Genomic DNA, 14,057 nt, shown 5'->3' on the forward strand with positions numbered 1-14,057 from the left:
GTGGTCCTCCATGAAACGCTCCATGAAATTCACACAAAAAAAACTAGATGGAGTTGTTTTCAAGGTGGATTTGGAGAAAGCGTATGATAAAGTCAAATGACCTTTTCTTCAACAGGCCTTGCGTATGAAAGGTTTTGGTCAAGCCCGGCGACGCCAGGTAGAATCTTTCACGCAAAAAAAGAGTGTTGGAATTAAAGTGAATGACGACATAGGTCATTATTTCCAGACACATAAAGACGTGAGACAAGGTGACCCGATGTCTCCTATTTTGTTCAACATTGTAGTCGATATGTTGGCAATTCTAATAGGAAGGGCTAAGGAGGCTGGTCAGGTAGGTGGCCTGGTGCCTCATCTAGTTGATGGAGGTATGCCTATCCTACAGTACGCCGATGATACTATCATCTTTATGAAGCATGATTTGGCAAAAGCGAGAAACATAAAGCTGGTGTTATGCTTATTTGAACAATTAACCAGATTAAAGATTAACTTTCATAAAAATGGACAATTGACCAAGATGATGATTGCAAAAGAAAGTGAGAACAAGCGCTGAGAACAAAGGTTGGACAACCCAAGCAATAAGACTGAATGAATTAAAGAGAAGGAGGGGAGCGTGCCACAAGTTGCCGTTACAACTGACGAGCGATTCAATGCGTCTTGTTTCTGCATGCAACAGACCTGACTTGTCAGTGGGAATACGAAAGGTATACAGGTTCAATATGGTGCGGAGATATAAGACTAGTTATAATGGGTAATAACTTAGACTAGTAATATGCATATGTTACTAGTCTATGTTATTACCTTTATAGTGAGAAGTAACATATGTGTGGTGTCATGCAATACTTCATTTATTAGGTTGTAGATTCATCTTATCTTGGTATATGTGATGTTACAGTAACTAGCTATGTTATCACATGCCTCTCTTTCCTCATTAATTACTCGCCACATCATCGATTTTGCGTAGAGATGTGTGATGTTACCACCTATGTTACTCTCACTGTGGATAATCTAAATATACATGCTCGCCATATAAAAACTGCACGAATAACGTGGGATTGTGTGGGCATGATACCAACCTCGCTTGCCATCATGTCCACTTGTGATTTATCGGGAGTAGAAGAACGCCCGTGCGTTGTAACGGGGCCACATTAACTTTAAGAGTTCAATATTAATATTCTCATACATATCAAGTGATATTGGCGACCTTTTTTACCATCAAATCCTCACACACATTCTTTCTCTCTCTCTCCCTCTTCCTCACACTCTCTCCCCCTCTCTCTCTAACACACACATACATATTCATCTTATTGGGTACGGGACCATAATTCATCTATTTCACACACACACGCTAGTGCATAACAATATGGATTATGTACTACCCCCGTCTCGGTGAATAAGTCATTCGCGTAGTTCTAAGTCGACGATTTAACTATCTAAATAGGGTGTGTCTAAGACACATCTAGACGTGCTCTAGTTATTGCACATCTAAGTGAGTGAATCAAATATAAAGAGAAAAAGAAAAAAAAAGAAATATCCTCACGAATCTTAACGTAAGATCAATGACATAGGACTTAGATGTACAATACTTATGACACATCTAGATGTGCTTTAGCAAAACTGATCTAAATATGTATTATATGTGACAAAAAAATATATATTTAGAAACTACATTCATGTAGAAATCTGGTGATATACTTTTCATGATATATAATACATATTTAATTCCTCAAATCGATAACCTAGAACTACGTGAATGACTTATTCACCTAGACGGAGGTAGTATTATATTTGCCACCACAACTGAGAGAATTAATTTCATGTAAATCGGCCAGCCACAGCTCCAAGAATACGTACGCGGAGGAGGTGGCCCGGGCCGGTGTCGACGCCGTCCGGCGCGGGCCATGGGCCCGCTTCCAAGTGCGTCTGCGCGCCGGTCACCTACGCCGGGTCCTTCAAGTGCCGCTTCCACCGCATCAACTCCCAGGGCCACGGCCAAGGAAGCCGCCCTTCTTCGCCCCCTTCACCGGCCACGGCCAACGAGGTGCCGCGGCACCCGGCCTCGCCGTCCTCGTCCTCCGGCACCGTCGCGACCCAGTGACGTAGCCCAAGCATCGGCCTCGAGAATCAAGAACGCTCGACAACGGAGAGGGAAGGAAAGATCATATACATGTCATAAGAAAAGGAGTTTATTTACTGCTCCATCGATGTATTATTTTCTTTGTTTGGAGATTGATTACCATCCGTGAGTTAAGGTAAGGTTAATGTGATTGAGCGATTTTTCTGAAAATTAATTATTTGTTTTCTAATTAATGTGATTGAGTGATTTAAGGTAAGTTTAATTAATTTAGATTTGATCTTTAGAGATTGTTCGTGATTGATTCTACATTACTAAATAACTTGCGCCAGTATGAAAAGTTCTGATCTACTCAGATTTCTTTCATTGTGTGAGAGGGTGACGCGAAAATAAACCGATGAAGCGGGAGAGAGGACGAAAAAATCTATTAAAAAAACCAGCGAAGGTGGAAGAAGATATAAAAAAATCATGAAAGATAAAACAAAGAAAACTGAGACCAACTGCTCCATTAAAAATAGAAGATTATAAAACATACATTACAGATGGAAGGTTTGGAGCGTGGGTTCGGCTGGACCATGGTCCAGCAGCGTATTTCTGCCTCAACGCGCGCCCCGTCGCCGAGTTCGGCTACCTCAAGGACCTCCTCGAGATCCTCCACCGCATCATCCACGGCGGCGCCTCCACCAGGACCCCGGGGAAGCAGGCCCGCCTCGCCGCCGAGGGAGGAGGACTCATCGCCCGCCTTCGATTGCGTATGGCGCACCGCGGGCCGACGAAGGAGGTGCCGGAGCTCGCGCGCCGCGAGAAGAAACGCACGAGGAAGGCGCGCGTTGCTGCTAGCCAGAGGCGTGATCTGGAGGAGGCCGCCCAGGCCACCGTCGAGCGACGGAAGAAGCGCGCGGACGCCGCGGCGACGGCCGTCCAGAGGTACGCCCGCGACCAGAACTACCGCCTCCTCCATGACATGACGGCGGAGGTGTTCGCCGACCTCCTCGCCGAGGACATGAAGAAGCTCGCGGAGGGCAAAATCAACCTCTCGCTGGCCGGGAAATGGTGCCCGTCGGTCGACAGCTGCTACGACCGCTCCACGCTCATCTGCGAGGCCATCGCGCGCCGCCTCTTCCCCAAGGGCTCGGCCCGCGATCTTCCCAAGGACATGCCGGACGCGCACTACGCCTACCGCGCGCGGGAGCGCCTCCGCAAGGAGGCCTACGTGCCGCTCCGCCATGCCCTCGAGCTCCCCGAGACCTTCATGTCGGCGGGCGAGTGGGGGAAGGTGTTGTACACGCGCGTGGCGTCCGTCGCCATGAAGAACTACAAGGACCACTTCATCTATCACGACCAAGAGCGCTTCAACGGCTACCTCGCCGACGTCAAGTCGGGAAAGAAGAAGATCGCGGCGGGCGCCCTGCTGCCGCACAAGATCCTGGAGTCGGCCGTCGACGGCGAGGACGAGGTCGCCGACCTGCAGTGGAAGCGCATGGTGGACGACCTGCTGGCGCTGGGCAAGCTCAACAACTGCCTCGCCGTGTGCGACGTGTCGGGCAGCATGCACGGCGTCCCCATGGACGTCTGCGTCGCGCTGGGGCTCCTCCTGTCGGAGCTCTGCGATGAGCCGTGGCGCCACCGCGTGATCACCTTCAGCGCGGCGCCACAGCTGCACCGCATCCGCGGCGAGACCCTGTTGGAGAAGGCGGAGTTCATCTGCGAGATGGAGTGGGGCATGAACACCGACTTCCGGGCCGTGTTCGACCAGCTCCTGCGCGTGGCCGTCGCCGGCAAGGTCCCTCCGGAGCGCATGGTGAAGAAGGTGTTTGTGTTCAGCGACATGGAGTTCGACGAGGCCGTGGGAGACGGACTACGAGGCGATCACGAGGAAGTACGCCGAGGCCCGCAGGTGGTGTTCTGGAACCTGCGGGCCTCGCGCTCGGTGCCGGCGACGGCGGAGCAGAAGGGGGTGGCGCTGGTGAGCGGCTTCTCCAAGAACATGCTCAAGCTGTTCCTCGGCGGCGACTACACCCCGTCGCCCAGGGCCGTCATGGACAAGGCCATCTCCGGGCCCATGTACGAGAAGCTTGTCGTGTTCGACTGAAGAGTAGGCACGCTTCGTGCGTGTCAAGTGTTTGGTTCATTGGTACTATTTCCAAAAAGAAAAGAAACGCTCAAAAATAATTTGATCAGAATTCGTACAAACTTCGAACGACTTGTTTATAGTAAAGCTGTAGTACAAGAGTCAACACCACACGATCATATCTACGTACCGGAACAACATCATCAAGGAGACCAAAGATTAGTGCAGTAGTAGAGTCAAAAGTTTTCTCATGTACATTTTTATTTCATGTCAACAGCATCTATGGATCTCATATACACTTTTTGGTTTCTGTTTGGTGCCCGGATTCTACACATTATTACAGGGTGATGGTGCAGCGCATGCAGAGCCATCGGCTACAAAAATCCTAAGAGATCAAAAAACGTATAGACAGTAAAATTAGGGTTCAGACTCTCATCTATGGTAAATTTCAATCAGCATCGTCAGCATGACTGGACTCTTCAGCAATTGACAACTTGATATCCCATAACTTACCTTCTTGGCCTGAGTACTGGTAGGCAGCGCCTTGACTGAATTTTAAATCCTGGTAGATCATGCGTCAACCAAAAAATCATCAGCATCAACTACTTGAGGCTCGTTCAGATCAGGGCTTCGTCTAACCATTTGGCATGCTCCTGGGTCCAGAGTCCAGCGAGTTGATTTGCCGATGCCAAAACACCATTCACGCTTCTATTGCCGGTGTGCCAACAAGGCTGAGTTGCAATGGCTTGCTGCTGTAATTGCTTCTCACGCCAAAGATTTTAAAAACTCAGCTTCTTGGCCCATCAGCCGCTGGCTGCTGCACAGCCATCTTTCTGTGATTTGTGAATAAAATGATCTGGCAATTCAGCTATTCAACCATGCCGAGCCCATGGACATGTTAAAGTGTAACTCTCCCGGTAAGCTTAGTTGAAGAAATAGGTAGACTTGAGAACTTCTCTCACATCAAAATTCCCCTGTGCTGGGCAGGGAGGAAACTCTACTGTCGGAAATAATGTTTGAAACTCTTCCAGTAGCTGGATTCAATATAAGAAAAAGAGCATTAGGGAATAATCTACTGATACAGTTGAAGAACAAAGCATTGCTTGATTAAAAGACATAGGGTACAGTCTGACAGCATACGTTTTCAAGGATTGGCATGCTGTACAGCTCCACGAATTGCTCTCTCAAGATCTGATTCATTTTATCGACATCACATGCATGCACCCAAAATGAGTCATGCACTCCTGCAGCCAAAACACATCAGCAGAAGGCAACATAAATTGCTTACCGACAAGCACCATAAGCACAAGCAACGAAAGCACAAAGCATTTGAGGACAACGTCCAAAATCGACTTAATTTGCATTATCTATTGGCTGTTTGATACAAAGGGATTGTGACTACATTCTTTCGCACTAAAATTACACCATATGCTCCCAAGAGAGCTTGGATCCTGGTCAACTCGTCATATTTGGACCCTAACAGGACCTTATTCTTGTTGTCTGAATAATAGGCAAGCAAGTGTATTTGAGGATTGTGGGACCTTTTTAGCAAAATCATATGCTATTTGATTTGCGCAAATATACTGGAACCAACAATTAGCACTACTGACTGAACACTTATGAGAATTTAAACAAGTACTCCCTCTACCAAAATATAAGACGTTTTTAGATCATAGCACATTACCCAACAGCAAGAAAAGGAAGCTGACATCCATGATTCACCAGAAACTTTGTTTTACATCAAGCTTATTCCTATCTGATATATTATTATATATGAACAGAACACCTTGCCTCAGTGACAATGCATGAAACGACCGAAAATGTAAAAGGTAGCTACTGCTGCTGGGATGCAAAACCAGTAGCATGTATAACATTTTTCTAAAAGGGCTGGTAAAGGCCAATATGGAAATTTTGATATAAAGATGAAGTTTAAAGAAGGCAATGTCGAATTTTAGCTAAATGTATCCTTTCAGAAAATAAGGCTAAATATAGTAGATCAAAGAAAACAATCCAGTTCATTCCACTTCCACTGAAGTGAAAGCTTAAGGTTGGTTGGTACTGGGAGGAGGTTTGCTACTAAAATATTTGTGCTAGCAATGGAACCAGAAATCAGAAAATACCTGCAAAATGAAGACCAGCCTCCTTGCAAGTAATTGCCGTCATCATCATATGTGAACTATCAAGAGAATGCACAAAATTCGGTGGAAAAGCTGCCTTTTGCCGTTGGGTTGCAATCTAAAATTTAATGACAGCAAAAATTAACCATGATAGTTGGAATAAGCAAGGAGTAAGTGAATAGAGTTACTTACTGCATCACCCTCCCGTCGTAAAGCCAGACATTGCAAAGAAGTTCGTATCTGCACGATAATGGCGATATTGAAATAAATAACACAAATAGTGTTCATAAAGTGGCAAAATAGTAGAGCATTGTCTCGCAGCAATTAAATATTTTAACTTGAATGCATCTCAATTCTTCCTAGAATGCCCCTTCCAGACGTTGGACACCTTTTTCAAGGATTATATGAGAATTAAAACAAATATGGTCCAGATTATACAATTAGCTCATGTTTATTTTCATGTACGAACCAATAGTGTTCTTCTCCTGTTCAAAAAAATAGTGCTCTTCAACTCACACTGCAGTGATGTTTCGAAAGGTGCATAACTAACATGACATTTACACAAATGAGCAAATATGCTCCCTCGAAGAAAAGTGAGCAAGCATAACCAAAACAAATCAAGTATCCATGTACACTGCTTGTTTAGTGTAGATATACAAAAAAAATGCACATATATGTGCAATAGTTGATAAGTAGCTTACCATATAGTTTTTATATTTCTTGTATGGTTGCACAACTGGAAGACCAACAGGACTCGTCCATCTGACTGGTTGATTTTTTGAAGCAATCATCTATGAAGAATTGAAACACTGTCAGAGCCTTTTGATAACTCAACTCAACTACCAAGGTTATTGTACAAAGGAACATGCAATGCCACACTTTACATTGGGATGCCTGTCAAATTTTAAATCAATTGAAAAAACTATGATTCAGAACAGAATATATCGTATACCTTTGCACAGTCACCAAGCCATGCCATTATAGCACGGGCAGATTGGAACATTTGTCCTAGTGCATCCAAAGTTACCTTCATCAGAGATACAACAGTTACAGCATGTCCTTGTCTCTCCAATGCAATCAATAGGGAGCAAGGAAAAAGAATGCACTAGGCATTAATTGCGTATTTTGCCACCGCCTTGTGCTTTTCTCACCAAAGCACACGCTGTGCACACCTAGCACGATTAAGCTCTAGGCGTTTTGCTATCACCTAGAGCCTAGGTGTGCCTTCTTTAACAATGATAGGGAGTCACAAAAATCGCCAGTCTGTCAGATGCAAATGAAGTACTTACCCTGGTAGCATAGCAGGACACATCATAGAGCAATTTGTCATCTGTAATGTGTCCTTTCTCTTGAAGCCTCTTCTTAATTTGCTGGCGAGCACCGATAAATGTGACACCATAAACTGACGTCATCACTGTCTGCTTGACCAGCTTCCTATCCACCTGTAAGCTACCAATGTCCAGGTCCTCAACTGTTTTGTTAAAGAAAAGTACACGAAGAAGAATATTTCTTGACAGAGGCAGAGCGGGGCAGGGAGAAGGCTAACCTCATCAACTAAAACCTTTGCTAATGAAACACTTGGATCAGTAGCAGGATCTTTCATTGAGTCTTCCCGTACAACATCCAATACCCTTCAGTCAAGTTTATGCCAAAACATTATTAATTACTGAGTGCCACTAGGCACTAGGGAAAAGCATTATGAAATAAATAATCTAAAAACTGAGTTAACAGTTAGATGACAAATAAGCTAAATACTATAATCTATTAAAGGGCAGCCCCGGTGCATGTAGCTCCCGCTTGCGCAGGGTCCGGGGAAGGGTCCGACCACTTTGGGTCTATTGTAGGCAGCCTTTCCCTACATTTCTGCAAGAGGCTGTTACAAGATACTATAATCTATTAAGGCAAATTAATAATTGGAAAGGAGAACTGGGTGTGGCAACAGCTTCAGTGGTCGTTCAGGTTCAAGGCCTGCCCTCCCTATGGTACCTTAGTGTTCTTTCCAAATAAAATTATAAAAACGAGATGTTGCTAGAGCCTGTTGTTTCTTTTAGAATTACAGAAAGGTTCCTTAGTCACAGCCGGCTACATTTATTTCAAGAAGTCAAACATATAACTTCATGGATTTGTTTTTCTTCACGCACAATTGTCACTGCTTGTGTTTTAATGAAGGCAAATACTTTGTCGCCTGATCTAATAAAAGAAGGTAACTTAATGGTAAAGGTAAAAGTTTTCCCTAGGACATATTACAAGATACTATAATCTATTAAGGCAAATTAATAATTGGAAAGGAGAACTGGGTGTGGCAACAGCTTCAGTGGTCGTTCAGGTTCAAGGCCTGCCCTCCCTATGGTACCTTAGTGTTCTTTCCAAATAAAATTATAAAAACGAGATGTTGCTAGAGCCTGTTGTTTCTTTTAGAATTACAGAAAGGTTCCTTAGTCACAGCCGGCTACATTTATTTCAAGAAGTCAAACATATAACTTCATGGATTTGTTTTTCTTCACGCACAATTGTCACTGCTTGTGTTTTAATGAAGGCAAATACTTTGTCGCCTGATCTAATAAAAGAAGGTAACTTAATGGTAAAGGTAAAAGTTTTCCCTAGGACATATAAAATATATTTCCTAGTAGTATGATAAAATTCAGTTATGATAACAACTTACATAAATAGCTCAGAAATATAATCAAAATAGACATGTAGAGCTGTTTTGAACAACTAGAAGATGTAAGCGATGTTTGTTGATCCTTCCGTGGGGGTGGAGGGTGGGGGGCATCCACAAATGTAGTGCATACGGGAATTAGAGAGGGGGAGGGAGGCACCTAGCAGCTATTTCTGAGTAGATATCTGCAGGTTTCTCTCCAGGAACCAAGTTGACAGCTGCCGCACCCATCTGTACAAAGACAATTGTCAAGTGTTAATATCTGGATAGTTCCACTATAGAATTTCATGAAAAAAAACATGCAAATGAAAACAGAAGTTTTGCGACCCGGTTGAGTACTGATAAATTCCAGACAGTGAAGAAAATTCATGTAAAATAAAAAAAAACAGTACACTCGACTATATAATTACATATTAAGCACAAAGTGCTAGCTTTATTTTACGATATCACAAGTACAGAAAATAATGTTCAGGCCAAGTGATGCTCAGTTGGTATAGCAGGAAAAACTTACATAGTCTCTTCCAAGAGCGGCATAGTGTTGTAACCCATTGCATGAACCATCCTAAAAGATGGAAAATGTGACCAGTAATTAGTAATGTCGTGACAAAATGCGGCTGGGCAGAGATATCTCAAATGCTTTCATTGCAAAAGCATAAGTAACACCTCGGTGCACATAATATTGAGTTATTAACCTTGATCAATCCTAGGATATTGGCCTTTCGCTATTCTCTATTTACAGGTGATGATTTAAGTAATGTCGAAACCTATGCGAGTGAGCCTCATTCTCAATGAAGACAATACCTGATGAATAGGTAGGTGAGAGACAGCATCATGAGGTGATGGACTTTCTAATGCCTTAGAAAGATCCATGCATGCAGCTAGACATTGAAATGGATCCTCAGCATTAATCCACCAACAGTTCCCATCAACAGGATTTGATGCTGAATCAAATATATCAGGCAAATGATCCTCCACAAACGCTAGTTTGCTCTCATGAGAAAGCTTTTCAATGCCTCCGCCATATTTGTTAGCCAAATGTATCTTCAACCAGCGTAAACCAGATTTTCCGAGTGGCCGCCCTTCAGCATACTCTAGAACACCTCGGCATAGATCTGAACCTAGGTGACTCAGATGTGGATGCATAGGGTATGCACGACCACGGAAATCTAGATTATGAGGATAATAGAAGCCATCCTCCTCTCTCATTTTACGAGCAACCTATTCACAAAGGTGGAAACGGTGTAGCTTCAGTAACAGCATACCATACCAAAAAATGTAGACCGTGATATCTAAGAAAGTAAGAGCGCCTCTTTATAACACATACAGAGAGTTTTAGTTCTGTATCGCATCGCTCAGCATGCAGTTCGCGGTTAGCTTTCTTTGTCTTCTTTACGCTCCACTTCCATTTCTGGATTTCATCTGGGTCTTCTGTTTCAGGTTGTTCAGGTAGAGGAATCTATACACAAAACAGAAGAGCGAACAGGTAGTTAAAAACATGTGTGGCCACTAGAGCATATTACGAAAACAGAAGGAAACAAAGTATTCACAATGTCAGAATTGACCATATGCAGTTGACTCACATTTCCCTTATCAACAAGTCCTGCAATACCCCCACCACGACTCCAAATAGTCTCAACAACATCATGTACCCGTCTATTCACTCTCCATTTAGTACCCCCAAGGATATCTAATGCCTGCCAATATGACAATGCTTCAGACTGCTTTCATCATTCAATAAAAATAAGCAAGCACAAATGAATAAACATCAGAAATAATCATTAAAGCAGGAAGAATATCTAGACCATGCTGTTATGAGACTAACATTCACTACTAAGGAAACGAGTGTTGATGATGTGCCACAATGCCAAGGGAAACGAGTTTAAGAATATAAATGCAGGCTGTGTCAAAGATGACTGGTCAGCAAACCTCGAATACTTTTCGCAGCTGTTTTCTTGGAACACTCTTAATGGCTTCCTTCTGGTCCTTCACACCATGTGTCCGCATAACATACGAAGGCAGAAAAAGGTGTCCGCCTTTATCATAGCTGAAACAATACATGGTTCGAAAATGATCACCAGACAGAAGATGCAATCAACTATATCATCTAATTAACCATACATAGCTACTTTAAATATTGATGAACTAGTAAATACCCAACATAATTAACTGAATAAGGACAAATGCATGAATCACTACCATACCCCTTCCATTTTGTAGGAGGTACCAGCATAGGAAGATAGGGTATCTCCACGTGTCTAGCCTGCAAAAAATTCAAACTTCTAAATACGTGTGAAGCATTTCCATTGAACAGATAAAAACAAGAAAATGCAATCTGCAATGCAGCGAGCATTGCAAGTAAATTTTTGAACAAACTCGATGGGTTGACACTCGAGAAAATCCAGATTATAAAAATAAGGAAAAGAAAACAAGTGGATGGTCATTTAGGTCAAAAGTCTATATCCATCCAGAAAAGAACATCATAGCAGTGCAAAATAAACTTACAGTGCTTTCGAACCCCTCATGCACAAGAGGATCACACTCTATCACGAAGTGCTTCTTCTTTAGTCTCCTGCTCATTGAACAGAAATGTCAGAACAGATCTAAGGAATCTAAGCAAGCACATGATACTGACACAACAGTGCATGTCAATGCAAACACAAAGCATGCAACAAAGGCAAACGCTGGGAAAATGTGCAGCCCTACCCATTTTCTACAATAGGCTTTCGCAATACATGCTTAAATGCAGGTCGAAAATCAGGAGAACTGTCGGGTGTTTGGTCGGCTGGTGACTGCACAAATGCCGAATCCAACAACAATTCAATCAGGCGAGTTCCTAGCTGCAGTCACAAAAGGAGGATTACCTTCCATAACATATGAGACAAAATTCTGTAATTGTAGGTATGCTATCTGGAAAACAAACCTTCACTTGGGCTTCTGTGCCCCATTCCTCCAGTTCAATCTCCTGCTGCACAAGCTTCTGTGCTTCAGTCAATTTTCGCCTCCTCACCAAACTCTTAACAAGTTTCCGGCATTTTGCCTGTTCCTTGTTTAATGCTGGATCATTTTCACTGTCAGTTTTGCTCCTAGTTTTTCTCCTAGTCTTCTGAAAGAAAGCCTGGACTTTGTACTGCAGAACAATAAATAGCTTTCAACACACAGAAAAATCAACTGACACTAGGAAACATTGTGTGATGAATACTGAATGGCAAAGTGGAGAACCTCCTACAATAGCATTGAGTTCATCCTAATTAACGTGATCAAACTCCAGTCCTTTACAACATATACAGCTCTAGCGCACAAGCAGAATAGCCGAAGCCTGAGCCAGAGGAAGATGAATTCCTAATCCAAGGCTTTGTCATCCATAAATAAAATACACACCGCACATGATTTCAGATCTGGCAATCTGTCATCATGTCACATTGTCACTGCCAGAAAACCTATAGTCAAACGGGCAAATAGATGCCATCTCCACTTGCTGAACAACTCACACGATGTATCTATTGGATCTTAATTAACAAAGTAGGTCAACAACTTCATCCAGCTATCACACGACGACACGATTTGGAGACAAAATATCATAACCCATAGCACATCCACCAGTTGCATAATGTCCTCGGCTCCTCCAATTTCTTAACTTCATTGCATTGCAGAACTACTAATTAGGCATGTCGATCAAGTCAAATTGTTGACCAGTCAGATGGAAATCACAAGGAACCATCTACATTAATTACACTAAGGTCGCCATCACTAGGCCTAAGTATCACATTGTTGTAAACGAGCTAATATTTCTAAGTCATAATAGATAGTAGTATCGAAAAATTGTCTACCATGAAGTTGCGGCTAGAAGTGAGCCATCAATAACAAACCTCGCGCTCGACGGCCTCGCCGATGGAGTGCGCGGCCTGGACGACGCGGACGCTGCCGCAGCCGTCCTTGCTGGACATGAGGAGGCCCATCATCTTGTGCATGACGATGACGGCGACCTTCTCGGCGGGGAGCAGGAGCAGGTACTTGGCGTAGACGTGCTTGACCCGCTTGCGGCGCTGCACGTCCTGGTCCCTGGCTACGGCGTCGCGCAGCGGCTCGAACCAGCCGAGGAAGAGCGACTTGACGTAGGGCAGCTGGGGGGCGAGGTGGCGGTCGAGCATCTCGCGCTCGAGCTGGCGGTACTCCTCCGCGGCCCGCGCCCACGCCTCCGTCTCCGCCTTGACCTGCCGCTGCCGCAGCCGCCGGTGGTCCGCCCTCCGCGCCCGCTCCCGGTCCTTCTCCCGCTCGAGGATTATCGCCAGCTCCTCCTCCACTGCCGCGTCATCCGCCAGCGGCGGGGGCGGGTGGGGGATCTGGTAGGAGTCGGCGGGGGAGTTGAGGAAGGCGAAGAGGTCGAGCCAGTCGAAGGCGTCGGTGTTGAGGGGCGGGGGCGTGGGGATGGGGAGGAGCGTGACGGGGCGGGGCGGGGGCGCGGGCGCGGGCAGGACGGCGACCATGGGCGGCGGCGGCGAGAGGCGGCGCAGGCGGGGCCGCGGCGGGGGCGCGCACGTGGAGATGGGGGCGAGCAGGAGAGGCATGCGCCGCCGCCTGGGCCGAGGGGCTGCGCTCCGGCGGCCGGAATTTGGAGCCGGCGAGGTGGAGGTGGCGGGGGAGGAGGGGGAGAAACCTCGGTAGAACCTTGGAGGGAGGGAGGAGAGGGAGGAGACCGAAGGGGAAGGTGATAAGGGGGACGAGAAAAAAATATCGGGGGTTTGGAGGGGGGAGCGCGCGCGTGGCCGTCGGATCGCGTCGGGCTCGCATCCGACGGCGGGGGTTTGTGTCAACCTCGCGACTGGAGCTGTGTAAACGTGGAGGGGCCTGGCGGCTGGGCGTGGATAAGGTTCCGGCCTTGGTAAGTTTTCCGGCCTTGGATGGGTTGTGGCAGTTCTAATCCTGAGCTTAATTCCATGTTTTGGAGAGGAGAGGAGAAGTGGCTCTCACTGTTCTTCGTCCAATGCTGCGCGAATTCGGGGATCTGCTTTTCTTTTCCCTTGGATGCAGTTTCGGGGTTTGATTTGTGGTTCTAAGAGCATCTCTAGCAGATTCCGCATCCCGCCGACTCACAAAACACGTTTACAGTTTGTGAAAAACGGCATTGCGGGCCGGCGCAGA

General features: G+C 45.3%; 1 protein-coding gene and 1 pseudogene across 1 annotated transcript; one reads left to right on the plus strand and one right to left on the minus strand.

The window, feature by feature from the left end:
- The first annotated feature begins 256 nt into the window (after positions 1–256).
- LOC125519369 (uncharacterized) lies at positions 257–4,242 on the plus strand (annotated as a pseudogene).
- Positions 4,243–4,373: 131 nt separating this feature from the next.
- LOC125525045 (DNA-directed RNA polymerase 3B, chloroplastic) lies at positions 4,374–13,590 on the minus strand. The gene is made up of 19 exons (XM_048690061.2): positions 12,785–13,590; positions 11,839–12,045; positions 11,622–11,755; positions 11,421–11,487; positions 11,120–11,178; positions 10,845–10,962; positions 10,499–10,612; positions 10,243–10,374; positions 9,720–10,136; positions 9,430–9,480; positions 9,079–9,149; positions 7,806–7,890; positions 7,549–7,701; positions 7,212–7,286; positions 6,961–7,050; positions 6,452–6,499; positions 6,263–6,377; positions 5,283–5,386; positions 4,374–5,176 (listed from the first exon to the last, which is right to left on the minus strand). Exons 1-19 carry the CDS (start codon positions 13,481–13,483, stop codon positions 5,066–5,068), a joined length of 2,850 nt encoding a protein of 949 aa, XP_048546018.2. The 5' UTR covers positions 13,484–13,590; the 3' UTR covers positions 4,374–5,065.
- Positions 13,591–14,057: the final 467 nt, after the last annotated feature.

Source organism: Triticum urartu, chromosome 7A (assembly GCF_056163025.1).
Source record: "Triticum urartu cultivar PI428250 chromosome 7A, HENAU_Tu73, whole genome shotgun sequence".
Taxonomy (NCBI): Eukaryota; Viridiplantae; Streptophyta; class Magnoliopsida; order Poales; family Poaceae; genus Triticum; species Triticum urartu.